General features: G+C 40.3%; 1 protein-coding gene across 15 annotated transcripts in view; it reads left to right on the forward strand.

The window, feature by feature from the left end:
- LOC110956487 (regulating synaptic membrane exocytosis protein 1-like) overlaps positions 1-27,761 on the forward strand; it is a 238,001-nt gene that overhangs the window by 170,605 nt on the left and 39,635 nt on the right. For all 15 annotated transcript variants that reach the window (XM_051959565.1, XM_051959571.1, XM_051959574.1 and 12 more), the window contains 3 exons: positions 13,478-13,749; positions 16,467-17,158; positions 26,030-26,070. In XM_051959565.1, the coding sequence (XP_051815525.1) occupies positions 13,478-13,749; positions 16,467-17,158; positions 26,030-26,070 (1,005 nt within the window). The remainder of the gene's footprint in view (positions 1-13,477; positions 13,750-16,466; positions 17,159-26,029; positions 26,071-27,761) is intronic.

Raw genomic sequence — 27,761 nt, forward strand, 5'->3', positions numbered from 1 at the left:
GCCGACGAAGATGTCACACAGACAGGTGACCGTGTTTCAGCTGGATGTGGATGGAATGTATGAAAATCTCACATGGGATGCTTGCTACGCTGTCCGCTCCACAGAGACTCAGTTCTCCGAGGACATCGACCTGCCTCCACGTGCGACGGAGTCCGAGGGGGACGCGTAAGTGAGCCACACACCAACACTTCTCTTTCTACCGAGTGCTAATTTGAGTTTCGTCCTCAAAGTGAGCACACGCGGGGTGCGGTTTTATACATCATTATCCATTATTGTATATTACACTACTTCATTTCGCCCGAGCTTTGCAAAATGTGTTCACTAACGTCACGTTTAAACGACATCGTCGTCGTTCTGTTCTCTGCTTTAGTTAGCGTTAGCCGGTTGTGGAAGCTGTAGCTAGCTTAGCAGCCACTCCGCGTCACGTGTAAGAAAATATGTGCTACAGGCTCATAGCTTCTAGTGTCAGTGTATAATTTTAGCATGTCTCGATCTATTTGTGTGACAGTATCAAGCTAATAGTAGAACACATAAGCAAATCTAGTGCTAACCCAACATTGTATGTTAGAGATATAAGCCAATTATAGTAACACCTAGCGAATGTTAGCCACTGTAAACAGAGCTACATACACACGTGGACAAAATTGTTGGTACCCCTCAGTTAAAGAAGGAAAAACCCACAATTCTCACTGAAATCACTTGAAACTCACAAAAGTAACAATAAATAAAAATTTATTGAAAATTAAATAATCAAAAACAGCCATTACTTTTGAATTGTTGATTAACATAATTATTTAAAAAAACAAACTAATGAAATAGGGCTGGACAAAAATGATGGTACCTCTATAAAAGATTGAAAACTATTTGACCAGAGTGACATGATTAACTCAGGTGTGTCATTTAATTGACATCACAGGTGTTTCCAAACTCATAATCAGTCAGTCTGTCTATTAAAAGGGAGACAAGTAGTCACCCTGCTGTTTGGTGAAAAGGTGTGTACCACACTGAACATGGACAACAGAAAGCGAAGGAGAGAATTGTCCCAGGACATCCGAAAAAAAATTATAGACAAACATCTTAAAGGTAAAGGCTATAAGACCATCTCTAAACAGCTTGAAGTTCCTGTGACAACAGTGGCTCATATTATTCAGAAGTTCAAGACCCACGGGACAGTAGCCAACCTCCCTGGATGTGGCCGCAAGAGGAAAATTGATGACAAATTGAAGAGACGGATCGTTGGAATTGTATCCAAAGAGCCCAGAGCAACCTCCAAAGAAATTAAAGGTGAACGCCAAGGTACATCAGTGTCAGATCGCACCATTCGTCGTTGTTTGAGCCAAAGTGGACTTCATGGGAGACGACCAAGGAGGACACCACTGCTGAAAAAAACTCATAAAAAAGCCAGACTGGAATTTGCAAAAATGCATGTTGACAAGCCACAAAGCTTCTGGGAGAATGTCCTTTGGACAGATGAGACCAAACTGGAGCTTTTTGGTAAGGCACATCAACTCTATGTTCATAGACTCAAAAACCAAGCATACGAAGAAAAGAACACTGTCCCTACGGTGAAACATGGAGGAGGCTCAGTAATGTTTTGGGGCTGCTTTGCTGCATCTGGCACAGGGTGTCTTGAAAGTGTGCAAGGTACGATGAAATCTGAAGACTATCAAGGCATTCTGGAGAGAAATGTGCTGCCTAGTGTCAGAAAGCTTGGTCTCAGTCGCAGGTCATGGGTCTTCCAACAGGACAACGATCCAAAACACACAGCCAAAAACACCCAAGAATGGCTGAGAGAAAAGCGTTGGACTATTCTAAAGTGGCCTTCTATGAGCCCAGATCTGAATCCCATTGAACATATGTGGAAGGAGCTGAAACATGCCATTTGGAGAAGACACCCATCAAACCTGAGACAACTGGAGCTGTTTGCTCATGAGGAGTGGGCCAAAATACCTGTTGACAGCTGCAGAACGCTCATTGACAAATACAGAAATCGTTTAATTGCAGTGATTGCCTCAAAAGGTTGTGCAACTAAATATTAAGTTATGGGTACCATCATTTTTGTCCAGCCCTATTTCATTAGTTTGTTTTTTTAAATAATTATGTTAATCAACAATTCAAAAGTGATGGCTGATTTTGATTATTTAATTTTCAATAAATTTTTATTTATTGTTACTTTTGTGAGTTTCAAGTGATTTCAGTGAGAATTGTGGGTTTTTCCTTCTTTAACTGAGGGGTACCAACAATTTTGTCCACGTGTGTATTGGACATTCACAAGCAACAATCTCTGTATTATAATATAATATAAATTATATGATATAATATAAATATTAATTGTATTATTATAATATAAATATTGATGGCAGATTTTGACTTGTCATAGTAAGAAAGACACAGCAATGGTCCACTTTCCCCAAGTCAGGCCCAGGGCTCCAGACTTGTATTTTCCACTGGTAACACTGGGGCTGGGTAGCCTTACATATGTGTATATTAGTACTGCCGTGGTGATTGAATTTAGTACTTTTCTATAACAGATCATCATCTGGTGTGTCTTAAGTCAGGACCTCTTCCCCACCACCATCTTCCCCCTCAAGCTCCTCATTTTTGTTTAAACAAGCAACTATCGCTGGAACATGATAATATGATAAATCAGTGTCATAATAAAGTCAGTAACGTAGAAAAAAAGAATATTTCCAACCACAATAGCTAGCACTGTACCCACCTGTGTTTTCTGGTGGGACACTAACATGAAATTTTGTTCAAATGCATATACATTTGAACAAATGCATATTGCATATACATATATTTGATTGCGGTCTGGAGCCCTGCAAGTGTCAACATAAAACCAAGACAGAAATTACCACATACTGTGGAATTTGTTGACCTAAATGGAATGCAGTTGTGTGTTTAGTATTTTTGCAGGGGTTTTTCTAATTATGACTTGCCAGATTATCTGCTGTGTGTGATAGTTCTCACCGTATCCTTCTTTACCTCATTGATACAGTTTGTTAGTTCAGTTTGAATTTTCTGAAAGAGAAAAAAAGACACATTCTGTCACTGAGAAACAGACACATAGCTAGGAAAGAAACAAAAAAAAAGTAGAAAAGTACCATGCAATTTGTTACTGCCTGCACAACCCCGTCAATGTTTCATTTTGAGGTTTTCACTGCGTACATGTCTAAACCATGTAAATGAAAGAATACATATGTATCTAACAAAATAACTGTTGATATATATTCATTTATATATGTAAAAAAGAAGCTTGAAAGTAGACTTGAGAGATGGCATAGGGATTATTCAATCTGTGGGTCACAGAGTCCCACTGATTAAACTTGCTCCATATAACTGATAGGATGGTTATCGTAAGCTACCTAAACACTAAATATGAACAAGAACTGTTGAAGACTGTGATGTCAAACGATGTGTATGCACCTTGTTTTGTCTAGGTAAATGTTTTTTCAGAAACAGTTTTCAGTCAAGCACTGTAAAATTCTGACCCGCTTCAAGATCTGTTTTGTTTTAGTCTTATCTGTTTGAAAGAATAGATATACTGGAGATGTGCAACCAGCATCTATATGGACTGTTACAGTTTGGCTTTGACAGCATTAGTTAAAACACTGCCTGTCTGTGTGAATAGTTTAATTCCAGAGGAGAAGGATCCTGTAGATCCCGAGGATAAGGAAGACAGGCTGTCTACTCCTTCTTCCACTGTGGAGCAGGGATCCCGAACATCATCCAGGTCATCATGTCAGATATCTCAGAGAACAAGGTCTGTCACCCAGCTGCGAGCCCAAAGAGCTAGGAGAGCTGCTGCATCACCGCCCAACAGAGCTCAAGGCTACAATCGATCAAGAGCACGCATTTCTACGGGACATGGGTGTGTCTGCTGCTGCTGCAGCCAAAGAAGATACAGGTCAAGAAGATATGTGTCAAGTAATTACATGCCAAGTGCAGCATTATGGGAGCACCTACCTGTCGTCATCCAGCCTACCAGGTGGTACCAGGTTGTTGGGAGTATGCAATGTAGCTACTGCAAATCCCAGGGCAGGCACAAGATGACGTCTTGGAAATGCCAGAGATGTGAGGTGCCGTTGTGTCTGTTGCCATACAGAAACTGCTACACCAAGTGGCATAGCCAGATATGTTAAGTTGAAGAGGGTGAAGTCACGTTTCAAAGTAGAGATTGGTCTCCCATATTGTTCTAGAGTAGAGTTCTTGTGTTACCACAAAATTTGTTTTTTTTTTCTTTTTTCTGTTTATCCTTATAATCAGAATCTCAAAGCAGACTAGTGTAATGCAAAATATTGTTTTTGGTCAGTACACTAGTGTGGTGAATATGATTTAAATGTAAGAAAAATAACCTTTAACATTTAAAAAAAAATCCTTTTATATTCCAGTTGTTGTAACTATTTGTTTTAATTTTTCAGTAAAATGTTCCTTCTTACACTAACAATTCTTTGTTTATTCAAACCTATTTGCAACCTATCTCACAGCAAATCTATTTCCCTGCAGAACTGACAACGTGATACATGATACAGAGAGCAGAAAGCTCACTATGCCTACTAACATCAGTGCAGTTCACATTTAATGCAACTGTGGGTTTTTACATCATACACTCGGATGAAGAATTCAGATCCTTTAGATGAAAAATTGAAAAAACCTTGTAAAATTAAACAAACAAGCATGATATTCTTGGAGTTTGTCAGCCAAACATACTGTATGCAGAGGTTCAGGTGCCTACCTAAAGGAACATCACCAGTGCCAACGTGGTAAAAATGAAGAATTAGAATTATTAAGAATTTAAAGTTTTTTCTTTAAATTGTGGTTTTATTTACTCGAGCATAATAGTTGCGTTTGTTCATCAAATGGGTCCAAAAATGACAGGTAAATCATAGATTCATTGTATTTACTGCACATGGACCCGCCATGCTTACTGTCATGCATAATAAACCCTCAAAGGTGCATTACAAGGTAAGAATGCCCTGATAATTATTTTATCTTTAAAACAACAAGCTGCATTTGAGTGTTATAACTGGCCTAAAGGAGTGCAACATCAAAGTGCAATACAAGTACCGTTTTTTCCGCACCATAAGGCGCATCCGATTGTAAGGCGCAGTTTCGATTACGGGGTTTATTTCTGTACTTAAGCCATATATAAGGCGCCCCATTTTATTGGGCGCATGCTAAAACAAGGAAACGGAAGCAAAAACAGTGAGTTTGGTTGAATTTTATTCTACTACGTATTTAAAAAATACACTCACATTATTTTTTGATCAATCTTTTGTCACACATCCATAAAAGTCCTCATCTTCTGTATCTGAATTGAACAGCTGGGCAATATCGACATCAAACATACCGGGTTCACTCTCGTCATTGTCGGAGTCGGTCTCGTTGCCGGGTGGCTGATGCCTGCAATGATGCCGAAGGAACCATAACTGATTGAATGAGCCATTTGCAGTTTCACTGTACCGGCCGTGTGTACTTAGACTTGCATGGCTTAATCTTTGAGACAAGCATATGCAACTGGCAGGATCAACCAGGTAGCCCCAGACGGGACGAGCGTGCGGCGCAAGCCTGAGCGTAGAGCTGCGTGGCGGTGCCTGGTCGGGACCAGGGCCGCAAAGCGTGGCTGTGCTGGGGTGAACGGACAGACGGTGTGGCTTGGAGAAATGACCTTGTCGTCCGGAGAGTCGACCGCTGCCTGAGCGTGACGATGCCAGCAATGATGCTGGCTTCCACGAAAGCTCGGACAATAGTCAGTACTGTACGTAGCTTTATGTAATGTTCTCTAATAGGTTTATCGCTGCCAGCGTGTGTCGTGTATGTATTATGTCCCTATGTCGGTGGGAATTGGTCCGACAGTCAGGTTTTGGAACTCAGTGCACACATAAGACGCACCGGGTTAAAAGGCGCAAAATCGATTTATTTATTTATTTTTTTTTTTTTTTTTTGAGAAAATTTAAGGCTTGTAAGTGCGCCTTTTAGTGCAGAAAATACAGTACTTTATTTTATACTGACATACCGTACCAGTCAGAAGTTTGGATACACCTTCTCATTTAATGTTTTTTCTTTATTTTCATGAATATTTGTATTGTAGATTTTTGCTGAAGGCATCAAAACTATGAACACATCTGGGATTATGAAGTGCACAAAAAAGTGTGAAATAAGTCAAAGCATTAAAAATAGCCACTCTTTGATTACTTCTTTGCACACTCGTGGCATTCTGTCGATGAGCTTCATGAGGTAGTCACCTGAAATGGTTTTCCAACAGTCTTGAAGGAGTTCCCAGAAATGCTGAGCACTTGTTTACCCATTTGCCTTCATTCTGCGGTCCATCTCATCCCAAACCATCGGAATTGGGTTGAATCAGGTGACTGTGGAGGCCAGGGGCCTCATTTATAAAACATTGCGTAGGATCCATACTAAAGTTTGCGTACGCCGAAAATACGAAAAGGGCGTATGCCCCTCGCCCCTGATTTATAAAACTTTGCGTAAGCACAGCTGCATGCAATTTCTTGATAAATCAGACACCAGCTGGAAGATTGCACAGGTGGATCCACCTCACATTCCGCCCACAACACACCCACATTTTACCATGAATGGTCAATGCAAAGTAACTCATGAATGTATCTGTATATAAATAAGCTGCTGATCCACGGCATTTCACGCAGCGCCGGCCGGCAGTCTTTTCACTGCTGTGCGTCAGGATGAATGAGTCATGTGTGACCCAGGCCACCCTGCCACTAAATTTGTTATGATCATGTCCGATGTACAAATAATTTGCACACTGATTGAATGTGCATTTTTTCGGTTCACATAGAGAAATTCATCTTCACTTGGGAGTTGTGGTGTGAAGCATGTGTGCCTGTACAGGGCTGATTAATGGTTGGACGCTCATCCCATTCGGCCGCATATGGTTAAATAAACAAAATTCTTTACTTTTTTTTTGCCTTTTTACTGTGATAGTTGCAGTGAAGAGTGACTGGAAATGGGGAGAAGAGTAGGGGGAAGACATGCATAAAGTGCCGTGGGCAGGAACCGAACCCGAGCCACTGCGTCGGAGACCACCCCTACAAATGGATGAGCCATACAGGCGCCGGGTGATCAGTAAACAAAATTATTTAATAAAGATCACCGCACCGGCCCCAGATACCGGCCCTTCGGTCAAACGACCGAATGAAATAACGTTCAATCCGCTCCTGTTAATATATGAACATAGTTCTGCAAATACAGTCGTCAGCCGAATGGCGCACTATATGAACATCTACAACAATGAGGGTTTATGATTATCCGGCTCTACAAGTCTAATATGTGATAACACTAAAGGTTTGAGATCAGTCTGGTTTCAATTCACCACTTCACCCTCCGGCACTGCCGTTCCCTCTGTCTCCAAAATGTGCTTAAGCAAGCATCAAAGTTGGCGCACCGGTGCGTACATTCTCACGCCAGGTTTTTTTTAGAAATCACAACGAACACAGCGTACGCCACTTTCTACGTAAAGTTTGTGATTTACGCCCTGTTTTGTGCGTAAAGAAGCATCAAGAATCAAGGTTGGTGCGCCGGTGCGCACATTCTCACGCCAAGTTTGTTTTTATAAATCATAGCCTTTGCGTAGAAAGTGGCGTACGCCACTTTCTAGCCCTGTTTTGTGCGTACGCAAGCTTTATAAATGAGGCCCCAGGTCATCTGACGCAGCACTCCATCTCTCTCCTTGGTCAAATCGTCCTTTCACAGCCTGGAGGTGTGTTGGGGTCATTGTCCTGTTGAAAAATAAAAGATGATCCAACTAAATGCAAAGCGGATGTGATGGCGTGTCGCTGCAGAATGCTGTGGTAGCCATGCTGGTTCAGTGTGCCTTCAATTTTGAATAAATCCCCAACAGTGTCAGCAGTAGAGCACCATCACACCTCCTCCTCCATGCTTCATGGTGAGAACCATGTATATAGAGACCATCCATTCACCTTTTCTGCATCGCAAAAAGGAAACAGCAAGTGGAACCAAAGATCTCAAATTTGGACTCATCAGACCAAAGCACAGATTTCCACTGGTCTAATGACCATTCCTTCTGTTTCTTGGCCCAAATAAATCTCTTCTGCTTGTTGCTTTTCCTTAGTAGTGGTTTCCTAGCAGCTATTTGACTATAGAGGCCTGACTGGCGCAGTCTCCTCTAAACTGTTGGTGTTGATGTGTCTACTACTGGAACTCTGTGTGGAATTTGTCTGGGCTCTAATCTGAGGTGCTGTTAATGTGTGATTTCTGAGACTGGTGACTTGGATGAACTTATCCTCAGCAGCAAAGGTGACTTGGTCTTCCATTCCAGGGATGGTTGTTGTGTGCACCAGTTTCGTTGTAGCGCTTTATTTTTGCGGGTGCATTTGGGAATGCATTCCAAATTCTTGCAATTTTCCTGACTGACTGACCTTCAGTTCTTAAAGTAATGATGGACTGTTGTTTGTCTTTGCTTAGCTGATTGGGTCTTGCCATAATAAGGTTTCAGCAGTTGTCAAATACGGCTGTCAACTGTGTACCAACCGGACTAAGGCGCAGCACAGCTGATGGTCCCAACCGCATTAACAAAGCAAGAAATTCCTCCAGTTGATGATTGATTAGCGAATGACTCAACCTGCAGGAGAGCTTAGAGTGTCCTTTGATGCTCCAGCAGCAGCAAGAGGAGCTAAAAACTTCATGTTTCATTCAAGTTGTGATCCTTTTATTATTCTTTAAGATATTTAAAAGTTGTGTTTGATCTAAAATATGTAATAATGTTAAAAGAAAATGCGATTAATGTAACACACACACTCGTATCAATTGATTTGTGTCGCTGATATGCCATCATGGTCTCTCCTTTCTATAGATTCATCTCTTGTGGCGGACAAACAGTGGAAACCTGCTGCACAAGCCCCAATCAAACTTACCAAAGGCTTTCTTTTAAGCCTAATGTTACTTTTAGTTTAGCATATCATCTAACTCATTCAGTTAACTTACTACAACTGCCTCCCACCAAATAATAAAAATTCTGTAGATTGACAAACTCAAAGTGTTAGATGACATTCTCTACATCACGTTTTCATTTTCATACTGAACAATTCAAAGCGTGAAGTTGTCACTTATACAAAATTTAAAAGATGACTTTGCGATGCGTGTGTTTTCAGTTAAATATAACGGTGGTAGCTGATGTTAAGACGGTATGTGTACTTGTGCTTAAGAGAAAGGAGTTAGGTTAGGGTCTGTCACTCAAAAGCAGAAAATCCTACAACAACCAGAATGCTTTGCAGTCAGTTTCTTCCAAGATTTTGCCCAAAGCTGCTGGTATTAGATAGGCCTGATCCTGGTGGAGGCAGGTCTGCAAAAAATTGGAAGTTAAGTCTGGATCCAGGAAATGAACTGGGATCTTTCAGTCCAGGAGGAAAGTAACCCCTTTAAAAAGTGCGTACTGTTGCATGCAGTATCCATACAGGTGGAATGTACTAACTCATAATAATATTGCACCCTGAGCTTTGACCATCTTGCTCATACTTTTGTTGCTGTGTGTGAAGTGAATTGTCATCTGTCAGCTCTCAGCAGCTTTTCCATCCACACACAAGGCATTGCAATGTATGTGACATATCAGTGCAGAGGTTTGTCGGTTAGAACTGCCAGAAAACCTTCCCGGCTTGCGGACTTCAAAATGCTACCGGGGCTGGTAGGTCATCCAGGTATTTTGGCATACTGAATATTAGGACATATTAAATGATTTTCTGGCATACCACAAAATACTCCAGTTAAATATATGTCCTATTTTCTAAGGAAAGAAAGCCTGCTGGAATCAGTGAGATCACTTTTTAAGTGTTGGGTAGTACATAATAAAATTTAGAACCATAGAAACCCTTCATCGTGTGAACTATAAGTTGTGAAAGTGAGCCAGCATGAACAATACGAGGACCTAGAAGCTGAAGAAGCTAATGGTTTGAGACATTGTTCATTTTATTCTTTACATGTGTGATTGTGTGCGTAGTGCATAACAGAAAACAAATCAAGGCTATTTTGATACTTGTCTCATTACTTAGGCCAATTATCAGTGATTAATCAATGTAGAAAATAATTGCTTCTTAAACAATACCCATAATAACACCAGAAAGGTCTAGATGAGATGAAGTATTAAATAAAGAAGCTCCAGTAATATTGCTAAATAACACATTGTGATTCCTATGTAACCGCATAGCATGTCCCCCTGCCTGTAAATGTATGTACAAGTCGACCAGCACTGCAGTGTGGATCTGGCAGCTGTCCACCTTGTCGGTCTGGCTGCAGAAAATCACAGATTGGTGGATGTTTTCACCAAAGCTATAATGTCCCACATGAGGCAGTGTTTTGCTTTCTTTGCTGTGTGTGTGTGTGTGTGTGTGTGTGTGTGTGTGTGTGTTTGTGTGCGCACACGTTTTCCCTCTCTCCCTGGTGGTGCTGGGGTGTTTGGCAGGATAAATATAGCTGCGTTGGTGTAAAGCTGTTTTCTCCTCGGCTTTTGTAGCTTTAATCAAAAGCAATCTGGAGGAGGGAGAAATGGAAGGGAAAGTGGGGGTGAGAGAGAAAGGAGAGCGGGAGGAGGAAGAAGAGGGTGAGAGTTGGTAAGAGGAAGAGAGTGGGGGGGAGAAGGAGGGGAGGGGATGGCTGATGCCAGAGTGTTTTATTTTAGCTCTCTTTAAAGAGTCATTGGGGAGTGTTCAGGAGTAATGAGAACCCTGGTGGCTGGAGGAGTGGGACTGACTCTAACCTCCCCTCGCTCTCCTCCTCCATCCTCTCACTGTCTCTTTATTTGCCGCCCAACCTCACTTCCTCTGTCACCCCCCCACCCATTCTGGCTCTGATGTCAACACAAGACTATGACTATGGCTGCATTCACACTGCAGCCCTTCATGCTTCTCTGTCTTTCTACTCTAAGATGCAACCCTACATCAGTTACTGAATGTTTGAGGCATGTGAAGTTGGACTTTAGTTGTGCAGCACTTCTTCAGAAAATGCAAGAGGTGTAAAGATAAGAGTATTTGACCTAAACAAATCATTTCACCCTAAGGTCCTAATAATGAATGACAGTCAGTGGACATTTTTTTGTACTATTCACAGTCTCTGAACAGAAATGTAAGTGCTGCCCTTACTGTCTTTGCATTGCACCAGATGTCTATCGGCTATAGCGAATTAGCACGGTCAACTTTTAAAGGAGGACAGACACTTTGAGATTTCTGTTCATTTAGTGCAGTGTGTTAACTAACTCTTCATGTTTTAATCAGCGCTTACATAAGTACAACTACACCTGTATTTTCAATGATAAGTAGGTGGAACTAGACCATTCTCCAGTGCTGATAGCGCTGTTTTGATAAATCTACTGACTGACAGTCCACCATGTAGAGTTCATATAGAATGAAATCAGCCCCAAACTTTTTTCTCTGCTGTACTGAAAAGGCACTGAATCATCACACCACAAACTAAGGTGCACACCAAACTCTTCATTTCATGTAATCTTCCACCTCATAAGAAATATCAGTGTATTGTAGCTGGATAGTTGGCTGACTTTCCAGTATTGCGTCTTTTCATCATCTGTCATAATGTAAAACAAGTTGCTGAAAGAAAAGGTTTAAAATTGAAATTCTCAGAAATCTTTCAATTACAAGTTTCATTTTTACTAATCTTATGTTATGACAAGTTCCCTAAAGCCATAGTAAGAGGAAATTTTGTACTACAACGCGAGCCTTCACAATGTAAATTCAACCACTGAGGTCTGTGCAGTATGTATGAATGTCAATGAACACCGACACTGATGTTTCTGTCAGGAGCATTTGTCGATGTTTGCATGTCACACCGGGCTCAAGAACACATGACACTATCCTTAAGGAACAGAAATCTTATTCAAGATCAGGGTACCAGATATTTCCTGGACTGTATTACATGCTTGGCAAAACGGCAAAATTGTATCTGGTGAAGAGGATTGTGACAAAGCTAAAAGAACAGGGAATATTGTATGTTAGTTTCATGAGCAAAAACACAATGTCAGGTCATGGCAGTTCACCATAAGGGGAAAATATGTCAGTGTTGTGTTCAGAGCTTGTTTCTGCTACCACCAAAAAATGGACAAAACGGTCTATTATTGCATATTTAAGGTTTAAAAAAATTCTAATTTTTTATTTGTTTTAATTTTGTTCAAAGCACGGGGGACCGGAAGTTGTAATATCTCCTTTAATTTACACTGGATGGTTAGCGCTGTCGCCTCACAGCTAGAAGGTCCTGCGTTTGAATCTCGGCCTGTGGTCTTTCTGTGTGGAGTTTACATGTTCTACTTGTGCCTGCCTGTGTTTCACTGCGTGTTCTGGCTTCGTCTAAAAATCCAGAGACATGCTGGGGATAATTGGTGATTCTAAATTTTCCATAGGTGTGAATGTGAGTGTGTTTAGTTGTCTGTCTCTGTGTGGCCCTATGCTGGACTGGTGATCTGTCCAAGATGTACTAACTGGTGTAGACTTCAGCCCCCCTGTGACCCTACAAAGGACAAAGCAGTGTATAGATAATGGATGGATGGAATTTACACTGGATGATATATCTTTTCGATTAAGACTGTAAAGTGTTCATAAAATTGACTCTCTGAAGCTGTACAGTAGAGAAAGTTAACATCAACTGCTTTTCCGGTAGGATTTTTTGATCGTAACAGATTTTGAATGTGATTTCCAAGGGGCACACACGGTGCAAAATATGTTCAAAGCTAAATTTGAATTTGTTTTCACTATGAAAATATAATGTGATATCAGATATATGCTAATCCTGATTTTTTTATGTAATTCATTCAACTGTACATCTGAAGTGTGTCATGAGTTGTGAAAAATCTGATTTTGGACTCTCAGCTGCAGTGTGTGAACTCAGCCAATGTATAGTCAGCGTGCATATGTGTGATGGGACAAATAGAAAGAAGACAGGAGACAATTTTCTGGCAGGGAGTTGAGTATCCTTTCATTATCCAGTTGGCTTTGTGTTCCTCATTTGGAGGCCAAAAGCAGCCCACAGTGGAAGCCAAGCTGCTCCCTGGTATAACTGCCATGATGTTGATCTTAAAAAGCTTCCATAAAAGCCTTTTTCTGGATGACTCGTTGGCATCAGCGCAGCTCTTTAGGAAGTGCATTGTTCCATTTCCTGTTTGACAGGCACAGCGATTGAAGCTGGGCCTCAGATTAGTGGTTGGCAGAGTGGTTGGCTGGGATGGTTTTCACTGGCTGTAGTCAAAAATAGTTCTTCCTGTTGGACACCTTATTGTAAAACGAATGTCAGTAGCATTGTGCTCGCCATCTCCAGTTCTCAGTGAGGTTATGTAAATGCATGTCGATTATTATCTGATCTGACTGTACAGAAACTTTACGATGACAGCTGGTTGCCAAATCAGCTAATAAAGGTATGATATTGAAAGTCCAGACATTTCATGTGTCTGTAATTGTAATCTCTACCCATGTTCCTTCTTTCCTAGGTGATCTGGGTGTGCAATAACTGCCGGAAGCAGCAGGAGCTCCTGACCAAGCCAGGTGAGTGGTTCACTGGTCCTGCGGGGAAGAATGCCGGCCTCGGTTCAGCCGTCAGCGAGCCGTCTGTGTGCCAAACAGCCGGGGATAAGAAGCTCCGATCTCGCTCCCAAGCACCCCCGGGCTCCACCACTGCAATCCAGGACCCCAACCGACTGAGCACAGGCGGGACTCTACTTGGCACGGATGCCCGGTCACTTAGCGAACCACCACGAGACACGTAAGATGAAACAATATTGTAGATTTTCTGCTGGAGGAAGAAGTGACACAAAAGAAAGATAAAAGAAATATTTAAAATCTTGTTACACCTCATATGTTCACCAGTTTTGCTGCTGCCCTTTTCACCAACTTTGCTGAAATCATTTTTGATCTTCCAGATTGATGACAAATTAAAGCAAAAATAAAATGTGTCTGGATCTTTGCAGGAGGCAGACACAGTTCTTCCAAAGCATTCCCTCCATAGGTGTTCTGATGATGGTACTAAAGTGCACAGCCTGAAACCTTTGCAAATGTGCAGTGCACAACATGACTTTATTCAGTTAGTTCTTTATGTCATTCAACAGCCGTTATAGGTGTCCATTATGATTTTATTCAGAGGCCAAATATGGTTGAAAATTAACAATATAAAGAAAGAAAAATATGTTTTATGATGGACCTTAAAAGTAATTTTGCTAAAGGAGCATTAATTAAAAACAATAAATGACTGTGAGGGACTCTCACTCCATCTCACAGTGAAACATTTAATTAATTGTATCACGAGTTTCATCATGTATTAGATTTTACATTTTGCTGCCTAATGTCCAACTGTGCACAGGCATAGAAAAGATGTTCAGTTGAAACTCCAGTTTAATCTGACAGAGTGTGATCTGACATTGAAATGTCATGGTTTGTTCCACTGATTGCATAAGTGAAAATAATGAATGGTCTTAGATGTGTATTTAATCTTCATCTGTGCATGCTCACCCTGTGGCTTACGGTAATCTGACAGCATGCAGTTATGGAGACCAACATTTGAAGTTGCTGACACATTTATAGGTGCATGTCTGTGAAATGGTCAGCACTTCAAAATCTTCCATGCAGTAGATGATCAACTAGTTTAAAGTCTGGTGTATGAAGGCTGTAGCTTATGGGTCACCATTACCTTACCACCCTGTGAATCTTTTTCTCAGAATTCCTCAAGAAAAAAAATCCAATTGTTAGAAAGGGCTGCTTGCTGGCTGGTGGAAATTAAAATAGACATTTTTTAAAAAAAAGAAAATGCCATGGGCAGCTATTCTGATATTTAGTATTGATCAAGCTCTAAAAACTTGGGACCTAAAATTCCTACCATGCATTTTATTACTGCCTTCTTTAGGCTCTTCACTGTGTGGTTTCTAAACTACACTTCTCTAGTTTATAATACAGATATTTTCTACATGCTGATATTCTACAAATCCAGGGTTCTCTAGGAATATTAAAGCTCCTCCTAAGCCACAAAAAATAGAGGAAGAGTAATCATGACAAGTGATCTGAATGTGTGAGTGAGTGCCCCTTTTAACCCGTGTCATCTCATCCACCAGAAAGAAAGCAGAAGTCCTTGTAAAATATGTTAATACTTGTATTATTGATCATTATCTGCAATCCTTAATCACTTTCTTTATACAATAGCAGAAAATGTTCTGAGGCATTGTTTTTTTTATGCCATTCAGAGTGAGAAGGAGGCATGCAATCAGTCCCAACACACTAACTAACTTACACTACTACTAGTAGTAGTTTCATTATTTTTCACTTGTTACTTTTTTTAATCAGTGAGCAGTAATATTACAAACGCCCTTCTGTGAAAATCTTCTCTTTTAATCTTGTTGAAATGTCCATATGGTGTTTTTTATATGCAAGATGTGTCATGAGCGTAGTGAGAGCATTTCCACCTTGAAGCTGCAGTGTACTGATGACGATCACAAAAATACAGGTTCATTCATCCAGGGCTTCCAGACATAACAGACATAAGAAACCAATCCTATTAACTTGCAGTGCAAGACTTTCTGTATCATTGTTCTTCTTCTTTCTATTTGGAACATATCTAGTTAAATCTTCCAATATTACAATATAGCATAGAGTAGTTTTACAGGGTTTGAGGTGGGGACTTCATAGAGCGAGGTCTATGAGGACAAACTTTGAGAATGAACTGATAACTGATGCAAAATGACACCAGTGTCATTTGTTCTATGTGCATAAACAGTTATTGTAGGCATATTAAAAAAACAAAAAGCTATTCCACACATCATGTGTTAACCATATTTTGTTATTATTACTTTCTAAATATGAATAATGCTGAAACAGTTACTCTATCATTTAGTTGACATAATATTAATCTACTCACTACACACTAAACCTTTTTTAAGCAACAAATGTGATATTTTCTGCCTGTAGACCATTGTAAAGAGAATAGGTTTGGATTTTAGGCTCTGTCAGACACGCTTTTTAGAGGTGTCATCCTAGGGTTTGTCAACTTTTCATGACCATTTTTTCACACCATGCTTTTTTGAGTCTTTGGACTAGATTGAAGTGTTTCAAAAATATTTTAACTAACTTTTCATGCTAACCAGAACATTAAAATGTGGTGACCCTCTGAACTTTCCTCCAGTACCTCAGTGAGACAGACCTTTGACCTTCTGACAAAAAACAAAAAAAAGTAAATCTGGTATTTCAATCTCCCATTTCTTTGATATGCTATATATGACTAAAAACACAGATACTATTAGCAAACATCAGAATGATAAAATATCAGAAATGAAATGTCTCATGTCACTATGCCCTGTATATCACTGGAGTCACAGAGGCTGCCATTGTGAAGTTTCTTACTGAACAGTTTTCCAGGCCTGTCAGTGCATATCTACAAATCTCACTTGTATTCTTTACTTTCTTTCTTCATCTCCATTTCTCCTGATTGCTTCTCAGGAGAAATGGACGGGGTGGTGCAGGAGCAGGAGGGGGGGAGCGGCGGCAGGGCCAGCCCAGGCTGCAGACGCAGGTGTCCATGGACCGGGACCTGCGGGGGGAGTCCAGGGAGCGCAGGGAAAACTGGCGGCTGACAAAGGGACGCTCTTTGGAGCATGATCCTGTGGGTGGAGGTGGCGGGGTAAGGCGGACAGAAGAGGGGGGTTACCACCACATGGACCACAGCGGTGGCCCCCCTCGACAAGCAGGGCAGGTCCCTCCTGGAGGCAGGGGCCACCCTGTGTCTGGGCAGGGTCGTGGTATGGGCATTGGGGAGGTCGGGGACGGCACACGGCCTGGACAGAGGACGGTGGGTGGGGTAGGTGGGCCGCATGAACACACTCTTTCGCAGCAAGGCCCCCCTGAACTCCGAGAGCCTTCTGGTTCAGGCCCCGGCTCAGTACCCGGCCAGGGACCTGTAGTGAGACGGACCAAACGGGAGAAGGCTGAGACCATGCTGCGCAATGATTCCCTAAGCTCTGACCAATCAGAATCTCTGCGTCCTCCACCACCGCGTCCCCACAAGTCAAAACGAGCCCTGGGGGCCGGAGGGAAGAGACAAGCCAGTCTCAGCAGTTCAGAGGAAGAAGGAGGGACCACGCCTGAGTACAGCAGCTGTGAGGATGCCGAGATCGAAAGTGTCAGCGAAAGAGGTGAGAAAATATCAATCATCACCTTCTGCTCATGAAGAAACCGTTGTTGATTTCGGCGAGAGAGTATGGAAAGTATTGACATGTGTCTGTTCATTCATCTGTGTAGTCATCCATTACATGACACATCTCAGACAGTTTTCAAAAAAATGTGAGGAAATGATCCATCTTACCACTGCTGTATAGCACTTAGGCTGAGTAAGTACTTTTAGGGTCAACATTAAAAATCTTAACAGCCACTTCTCTCTTTAAATACACATATTCAAATGACATTACTTTTGATGAATGCTTTAAAAAATAATTAGGATGATCATATTCACACAAAATCTATATTTTGAGGTGTCTAAAAATGTTTTCAATTTTCCTTCTTGCTTCTGAGCGACCAAACAGCCATCACTAGCCAGGCTTAATATTGAACATAACACACAGTCTAGGATTCTTATTTGCTGTATAGATATCTACAAGCAAAGATTAACAGCACAAAGCTATTGAAAATCACTTAACTTTTGTTTGTCACGTCTACTTCTCAAACATGAAACTTTTCCAAAATATACTTCATTTTCTTCAATGGAATTCATTGTGGAACACCAGTTTATATCTTGAAAATCGAGTGTTTTTCTTCCAGTTTGTGTACACAGTTGAAAGCCTGTTAAGAATGAGTGCATACAGTATGCAGTGTTTCAGTGGGACACAGCAATAAATTGTTGTCATAGAATAGACATTGCTGTATATCTTAAGCAACATGCTTCTTTCATAGCGGACACAGAGAAAAATAAATAAACCATAAAGAGATATGTTGGCTTCATGTAGAGGGATTGTACATGCTTTAGGGGACCATGCACTCCCTTAATGATGAGCCACTAAATACTTAACAAAAGCTTTATTGCTGTGGTTGCCTGCTGATCAATTTATATAAACAACAAGCCTTGTAAAAGACTACAGGTTTAGGTAAGCAGTAGGTGAGCATTACCAATTATGATAATGTAACAAACTGACTTAAAAAAAGAACAGAAAAAATACTTTTAAACCAATCAGCAAGCAAAAGGCACTTAAACAATTAACAAGGCCCTAATTAGAATTACTTGAAGCTAACATGTGGTCCAAAGAGTGATCCTTGAGAACATGTTGTTTAATTTAGGAATTTTTTTTTTTAAATTACATTTTTGCAAAATAGCCAGGACTATGAAGTCTCCAACAGCTACAGTTCACTGCGTGAATCATCCTGATTAGGTCATGAACACTTTTAAAACACCTTGCTAACATAGAATATCCATCTGTTGATCCTTTCATAACCTTTTCAACCAGGATTCAGTGCCACAGTAGTTATACTTTAAAAACTAATGTTTGGTAGTCATTTATTTCTTGTGGTTAATGTGGTATGTGTGTTTATAAGGACTGAAGCATTGCATTTTCTGTGTGTGTGTGTGTGTGTGTGATTGAACGCTCCCACTGAACACTGTATCATGGGAGGTGAATGTAAGAAGCAGAGAGAACTGTTTAGTCTCAGTCCACTTTCCTTATTTACACTCTGTGAGTTTGGGGGCATCTCTCTACTTTAACTGAGTGTATTCACTGATTACAACAGGTAAGGCTGGTCTGATGTAACTCAGTACTTGGGGTAAACATTGCAGGTTCATGCTATATACACTCCTGATCACAATTTTAAGACCAGTTGAAAAATTTCTAGAAATTACATTTTGCACAAAATTGCCCATTAGGACTCTGCAAGGAGCACCGTACCTAGGACATTTAAACGTGGACGAAAGTTTTGTTCTTTGACCAGAAAAAAAATTAACCTTGACAGTCCTGATGGCTTCCAACTTTACTGGCATGACAAGGAGAACCCACTGAAAATATTTTCGCCACAGCACAATGGAGGGGGTGCCATCACAATCTGGGGTGCTTTTTCCTTCAATGGAACAATGGAGCTTCAGGTTGTCTTAGCGGCTGGCTATGTGGAGATGTTGCAGTGGGCGTCCTCCATGGCTGAGGGCTTGCAGTTTACAACGCCGGCCTGATGAAGGACTTCTTCCAGGAGAATAACATCACTCTTTTGGACCATCCTGTGTGTTCCCCTGATCTAAAACCAACTGAGAAGATTTGGAGATGGATGGCAAGAACAGTCTACAAAAATGGACATCAGTTCCAGACAGTGGAGGCCCTTCCTGAATCCATCTTAACCACATGGAGCAACGTTCCCACCAGCCTCCTGGAAACACTTGCATCGTACATGCCTAGACAAATTTTAAAGTGATCCAGAAGAACGGTGGAGCTACTCATTACTGACTCTTTTTTTTTTGACACTTATGTTTCTGTTTTGAGGGTGTTTTTTTTTTTTTGGTGGGGGCAGGGGGGGTGTTGAGTGATGGTCTCAAAGTTTTGCTCAGCTGATGAACAGCCTATTTCAATTTAATTCTTGTTTTCAATAAATTGCTCACTCAGTTTTTTTTTCTCTCGCTCCCGTATCTTCCTTCTGCATTTTAAAGCTCGACTTAGAACCGTCTTAGGATCCAACACTGCAAAATGCAATTTCTTGCAAGTTTTAAACTGCTCTTAAGATTTTGATTGGGAGTGTATTTATACACCGATCATCACTTCTGTATAAAGTGCTAAAACATGAAGTGGTACACATCAATCTACTTGATAACATTCTCAGTTTTCTAAGCTCAGCATTTGAAATGTGTTACCTGTTTGTGTTTGCTGAGACACTGCAGCTCCTGCAATCATCTCTTATGTTTCTGTACAGAGCATGCAGCAGGCTATAGCTGGCAGTTACAATGTCAAAGTGAACAGCTTTGCAGTAAACATATTAACAAGTCTGCAAACCAATGTGTGCGTATCTGAATGTTTTCATGTATACCATATTATTATATTGTTTTCAGCTTGGCCCCCAGGGAGGACAATCCCACACTGAGCGTACATGCATGTGTGTGTTAGTGTGTCTTCGATGGGGCAGCTTGACCCCAGGGTTGACTTTGTGCGGCCTCACATAGCCAACTATGTCCCCCAGCCTGAGAACATACAACTGTTTACACTCTAACCTTGTCATGTCCAAGCTGGGTTCTGTCACTTCACTGCTAACCATTCCAAGGCATTCAGCTTGCTCCTATGTGTCCAACTGTGTTAAGGAATAATGCAAACAATTAATGAATAGCTACAGGTAAAGCAATATTTCAGTTTAATTCTTCCTTCTGATCACCAGTCCAATCCTGTTACAGGTTTGCTGCAGTGCTATATGCAAAGAAACAATTTCACTGAATAAGGCTTGTGGTTACAGCTGGGCAATATTTCAGAGACAAGATAAAGTATCTGTGATTTTGATGTCTGTAATGTTAGATTTTAATAAACTGTGTGTGTGAGAGTGCAAAAACACATTTTTATGCAATTTTTAAAAATGTATTGTACTTTTATTATCAGTTGAAAATGGCCCTCAGTGATCATCATGTCAAGTTAGGATTTCAGCCTTTTATCTGTTTAAAGGAACCTACATATGTGATCAATTCAGAGAATTCATATGGAATCAAAATTAGTTCTTAAATCTTGTGACACTGTTCTGAAATAATCCCAGCTAAGTTATAACTATACAGCACTTTATGACTTACTGTTGCTGCAGATACTACTGTTGGTGGAATAGTGATTTACACTTTTTTGAACATTGAAGATCCTCTGAGTTTACATTTTGTTATATTGTGTTGTAGTCCACATACCTGCAAAACTAATTATGCCTTCTTCAACTTAAACTGTGAATTGTATTTCCAAATGATAGCGTGCTAACATGCTAGGCTGACAAGTTACACTTCATAAACCCACAAGAGATTAGGTCTTCAGATTGATGTTGTGCTCATGGTATGATGCAGAGCAGCTAGCATAGCTGCACACTTTATCTTGTTGATTTACACTTTCCAAGAAAATTTGTGATCTAAAACGATTTGTACACTTTGAGGATGCATTTTGTTCATTAAACATATTGGTCAATTTTTTATATATATACATTGAATGATCATATTGTTGAGCCAAGTGAAGAAGGTTCTGTTGTAAACCTAAAAGTAAATTTTATTGCCTTTTAACGTTCACATATTCAGAGTCAGAGTTGGCTCTTTTTATTTTCAATTACATGATAGTTCATGTTGTTTTAATCACTACCTCATAACCTTGACAGTACAAAGCAAACACTGTATCTCACTGTAGCCATACTCCTGCTACACTGAACTTTCATTCACTTTCACCGGAAGCTGACAACGATGAAGTGTGGTGCATTCTTTGGAGCAGAGGGTGCAGCAGCACCAGCCTGGACCCAGACCAGAAGCTGTGACATCCATCAAGTGGAGGTTTAGGATCAGAGTGTTCTGTCAGGCCAGGTTTTAAACACATCGCTGTGGCAGCGAGACGCCGCTTCCTTTTTTAGCTTGAGACTGAGACCGGGTCAGCCCTGAGATGTGGTTGCTGGCAGCTGAGAGGCTTCCAGGCATGTAAATCATTGAAAGATCAGTGCAGGAAAACACACACACACACACACACACACACACACACACACACACACACACACACACACACACACACACACACACACACACACACACACACACACACACACAGTAAGTGCATTGTATCCTTCTACATACAAACACATAGGACTAACTCATCCTTGATAAGGAGGAAAAGCACTACATACACCGTACATGTGAGCGCTGATTCACAACTTTCACCTTATAACTCATCCCAGATGTTTTTAACCTTAATTAATTTAATTTAATCTGAAAATTCTCATCTACTTGGTAATATGTAGCTTGGAAAATCCAAACTGAATCTCCATGTAATCTCCTATCTCCATGTTAGGAGATACAGGAGAATAAGTTTGGCATTGGGCGAATTGAATCGCGTTTCCCTCCCGGGAAAGTTTGGTACGACCAATCATAGCACGGGAGGTGGGAGTTAATGCTGCGTCATCTTCAGCACCTGGATTACCCATAAAACACCTGCGCACCTCCCGTAACCAAACACAAACATTAACAAAGTTATTCCTAACACCACTAATCGTTCGGAACGAGTCTTTTGTTGCGTAGCCTTTTCAAAAATAAGTGTTGTACTTGAGAGTACCCCATGCATTCGCAGATTTTTGTGACAAAAATGGCAGTAATCATTCACTGCGACGCTTTCTCGACTGCATGCCATTGTTGTTTGGACTACATGGACTTCAAGGTCGATTGTTTGTGCGTCACATCCGTGTTACGCTGATTGTATACTACCACAAGTCTTTTGCAGTTAATTGCTGCCTGAAGTATGGGAGCCATGGACATCACCAAAGACTGAGTTTCCTCCATTGAGATTGTTCCTCAGCTGTTTACTACAGTCACCTGCAGTTAGTGTTTGTTTGTGGCTGTTTCTGACTTCGGTTTTGTTGTCCTTCAGTGAAAAGCAGCTCACGTTGGTTGAGGTCAGCCAACGTGAGCTCTTACCTCCGTTGGCCTCTTACCTCCGTTCCAATTATTAGTATTAAGAAGCACTTGAGCTGCGTTGGCAGTTTGTTTCAGGTCAGTGTCCATCTGTATTTTAAGATGACATCCTGGCCAGTCTTTTACTGGATCAGAGCAGAACAAAAATTGTAAACTTCAGAGTTCATCCTGCCGCTTGTATCAGCCATCACATCATTAATAAACAGCAGTGACCCAGTTCCATTGACAGCCATACATGCACATGCTGTAACACTGCTTCCACCATGTTTGACAGATGATGTGGTGCTTTAGATCATGGCTCTTTCCTATTTTGCTTTATATGCTGCTCTCCCCATCACTCTGCTACAAGTATGTCTTCATTTCATCTTTCCAAAGGATCTTGTTCTTGAACTGGGCAGCTTTTTTTAAAGATGCTTTTTAACAAATTCTAATCAGGTTTATGAGTTTGGAAATATTACCAGTGGTTTCCATCTCAAAGTGAAATCCTTAAATAGCTTTCTTTGGTTAGACCAAGAGTTCAAAACCTAAAGATGTGTGGTTTTATAAAAAAAATAACTGTCAGAATGTATCTTTGTTCTTTTAAAGACTAGCTTAATTTTTTCCTCAGTTAAATGCCTGATTTGTTCTGCTTTCAATACTTTTACCACTGAGTTACCATCACTGCATTGGGAACTATAGCCACTGTTGATGGGTCGCCCACTCAACCTGTTGAGCTACCGAAGTGCCGAGTCCTTCCTTTTGAGAGGTTTCAGCCTAATAACGATATCCTGCACATAGCTTAGCTTAAACTCTGATAGCATCCAGGTCTAGTTTACCATACCCTGTTAGATAATGCACAGTATCTATAAAATTTAAATTTTTAATTATCTTAACAAACATTGGCTAATGAAAAGCATTGTGTCTGCTTGATTTTGCTAGCCTTTCTGTATTACATTATGTCAAGTCAAAAATACTTTAGAGCAGAAAAAATTTCAGCAGTGATAACAACTGGAGTGTTGTCATGAATACTTTTTCAAGTAGTAGACTGGTAAATGCGGTAACTTGGAAATGATGAGAATGTGAATGCTGTCTTCTTTATGTGGGCAGTAAGCTAGATACCTGAACATATCTAGCAATCATGCAAGGCTTGCAGCTGATTTTGGGCAAACACATGCAGTTTAATCCATTCATTTAGAGGGCATGTAAAAAGAAAAAGCCAAACTCTTCCTTAACTATTATTAGAGTGTTACTTTTCTGAGGAGGGAACCATCTCTTGACTTTAAATTGACATTACTGGTTAACGTGCAGGTAGTCCATTTTATATATTAGCTAGGTTTGGGTTCATAGACTGTATGTAGAAGACGGAAGTAGACCAAGGTCTACTAGGTCTGAGAATTGAAGGCAACACCGAGGGACTTTACAGCTTTATTCTTTGTAACAGCCAGGAGGCGACTCTTCTAGTGTCGTAAAGATTTCAGACTGTATAAAAATCTGTGAGGGAATTACTTTACATCTCACTAAATCTGGTACCTCAGTAAGTATTTTCCCAATAGGTTTATGGGCTTAATTGCGAGTTGAAAGACTTTTTATACCGCATGGTGTTCTTTTTTAAAAGATCTGATCCACTTATTGCTACTTATGTCCAGATTCAAAATATCCAGATGGTGACTCTTACATCAAACTATCTGTTTATTAACTTTCAAAGTCCGATAGCACCCAGTGTTCATACCCAGTGACTGCACATGGTTTCCTGACCCTATGGTGACTCTGATCGCTTCTTCTTTTTCTTTCAAATCTTTGTAGAAACACAAGAAAACACACACACCCATACAGCTCACTCACTGCTCAAAATTACATTCGTGCTCGAGTCATGAAACTTAGAACTGGGGTTGTCTATCGCCAGAGCGTTTGCTTTAAGATTACATAATGTCACTATAAGTTGTCACAACTCATTAACCTCATAGCCTCCTGGCTCCTAGGAACGCTTGGCTCTGTTTTACTCCGTGTCATAACAGTGTCGTTGAGGTCCGACACACATTGCAGCACCGCCCGCCGGCCCATGTGCACAGTGGAGGCTGTTGGATTTGGACGAAAGCACGAGAGCTGAACCACAGGCTGAAAATATTCAGAGAAAGAGATCATTCAACAAAATTCTCATTGGAATGTGTTGGTATACATATCGTATATTGTAGCATTATAGAACTGAACTGAAACTATGCGACTTCCCAAATTATAGTATCTTACAACAATGTAATTTAAAAACAATCCTCACTCAAGATCCCCTCTTTAGCTTTCGGAGCTTTCATCAGTATTACACTGTCTTCCTCTTCAGATGGAGTTGGTCATTTGCCATGAGAAGCTCAGAGGCTGCACAGCACTTTGAGGGTTTCAGCAGTCGAGCATGAGCTGATAATGTTTAGTCAAACCGCTCTTTCCAAGGTCCTGAATGAACTTTTATGCATATTTAGAAAACAGTCTATTTATTAGTCAGATTTGGTAACTTTCTAGCAGGGTAGGATCTATAGATTTGGGCCCCCCAACACTGAGAGGTTCAGTGCAAACTGCATAGGGACAAATGAGCAGCAAGTCCGCGGTGAGATTCTCAGCTGGCCAGACTATTTGCTCTGTATCATTCCCCTTTTCTTTTTCCTTGTATATCTCTTTTCTTTTTGTATTTATTGAATATTGTTGAAATGGGAAAAAAATTTAAGAATGTTAAGATTTAGTTCAATTATAGAGCAAAGGCTTAAAACATATACTTGCTTAGCTTAATTAAAAATATCACAATTCTGTTTTTTAAGTTTCTGTTAGTAATTTAAAATTTAAAGAGAGAAAAATAAAACCAAATAATGATAAAGAATTATTTTTTTTCATTTTCACTAGCACATTAGCTAATTTTACTTTAACACATACACAGTACGTATGTAATTGTTGCTCTCTGGTTAGTTAATGTGAAAAATGTATTATTAAAGGCTTCTCTGCCATATTAATAGATTGTGGGTTGCTTCACAGTGATGATCCTATGAGGTCATATGTGACCAAAGTTTTTATTTAGCCTCACATCGCTGGGTTACCCCCTGGAGTAAATCCACGACATCTAATCTGTAAAGTATCTGTGAGGGATTTAAAGCATTTTAAAAAGCTTAGCTATCCTCTGGCATCATCTCTGTCTCGGCGGACGACTTTTTAGGCTGAGTGCTGCCGCTGCGGTGATACATTTCTAATTCCAGCCCACGCTTAAATATTCAATAAACTTAACCCTCTCCACTATAAACAAATGCCCTCTAAAGAGCCCCCAAATTTGGCTGAGCTGTGTATGAGAGGACGCAGGCCGGTATGTGCTGTGTATACAGTGTCTGCTGTATGTGTGTGTGTTGTGAAGGAGGTTGTCATTTCTGCCGCTTCATCTGCAGCGTCTGAGCCAGTCTCTTTTCTCTTGCAGGCGACTGGGAGGGCTTCCCACATGACCCCAATGTTTTTCATGTAAGTCACTGGTTTTTATTTCTATTTCGTTGCTTTTCATATTCAGCACACGAGTTTTTAAATCACCGAGAAGGAGCTCAATTTATTTAGTTTTTTTTTTTATATCAAAGGGAGTACTAGGTGTGCCAACACTGATGTGCATATACAGTATGTGTTATTACCGTGGCTGCTGTCAGGTAGTCATCACGTCAGTCCCTCTGCTGCTTTGCTCCCATCGTTTGCTATCTTTCTGCTACACGTACTTGCTAGTTACTACACGTGCTTAGTTACCCATGTATTCCAAAGACTCCACTACTGCGAAACTCATGACTTCTTGTGCAGCATGTTCCCAGGAACAAACTACCAGACCTTTGATGTTTATAGCCACAGCAAGCATAAAAACTAGTTTACTGATGTATTATGTGCATTCATGATTATGGAGAGAAAACCTATTTTAACATCATTGTATGATTTAAAAAAAAAATGTATTTACTTACTAGCAAATGTATTTCTAGGAATTTGCTGCAAATGTTCACATCCTTCAGTCCAGTATAAACCTACTGTAATCAGATGAAGGGAAACATTATCTTACCCCTAATTCATGCCAGTTGTTGGCTGATGAATCTGATAGGTCAGATTTTTTTTTTTTGATCAATCACTCTTATTTGCTTAGGTAGGACTGCCTTGTAGAAGTACTTGATAACTTATGTACAGTATAATAAGGTTTTTCTTATATAACCCTCAACTGTTTAAAATCTGTTTAAAATCTTAATTGCTGTTAAAGCTCATAGGATGCTTACAATGTATATTACAAAAGATAAGTACATGTAAAACTGGAATGAAAATGTTCTGCTCAGGACACCACCTAGTTGACTCATCACACTGTGTCCATCCAGCATTTAGTTTCTTTTTTTGGATGTAGGTTCTGGCTCATTCTTACATTATTCAGCAGTTTGCGCCACTTGTTTCCAGAGTTCTTTAGAGTAGGTCTCATCCCTTTTTTTTGTTTGTACTGGATACAATAAAATACAGTAAAATGCATCTGTACAGGGAACGGTCCCAGAGAAATGGTTAAGCAAGACAGGTCTGTTGGCATAATGGTAATTAGTGGATGTAATTCCACTTCTATAAGTACATGTGTAGTCCTCTAACGTGCTTAATTTTTTTGGTCTAAACTTTCAGTTTGCAGGGGAGAACTGTCCTGTTGTGATGGATGAAGTCTTTTCCGTCTTAACTGTCATGCATTTTCAATAAATGTTGGCAAAATCTGAAAGGACCTCATGCAAGGGACAGCATTACATATAACCTTAAGACAACCAATCAGGAGTCTTTAATTGACTTTTGACGCTATATTCTCAGTACGCATGAGAAAGTTATTCTCCAAAGACTCAGATCATGATGACCACATAAAGTCATCTGCTCTTCATTAATACTATTGTTACCCCAACACAAGGACATGAGCTAGCAAGGACATCCCAGTTCTTAAGTGAGCACACAGTGACTTCTGCCTTTCATTAAATTGACTTTTATATATGATTATGTGCAGTATGGTATGTAGGCAATTGTTAAGCTTTGAATAATTTTAATTTTCCTCATGTAGCTTTAATAATTTGCATTTGACAATATTTTTTATCACACTGCAAACTATTCCGGACATGATCAGACCTGCATTTAGCCACATTATTAATAAATCCATATGAATGTGTAATGAC

Source organism: Acanthochromis polyacanthus, chromosome 15, assembly GCF_021347895.1.
Source record: "Acanthochromis polyacanthus isolate Apoly-LR-REF ecotype Palm Island chromosome 15, KAUST_Apoly_ChrSc, whole genome shotgun sequence".
NCBI classification, from domain to species: domain Eukaryota; kingdom Metazoa; phylum Chordata; class Actinopteri; family Pomacentridae; genus Acanthochromis; species Acanthochromis polyacanthus.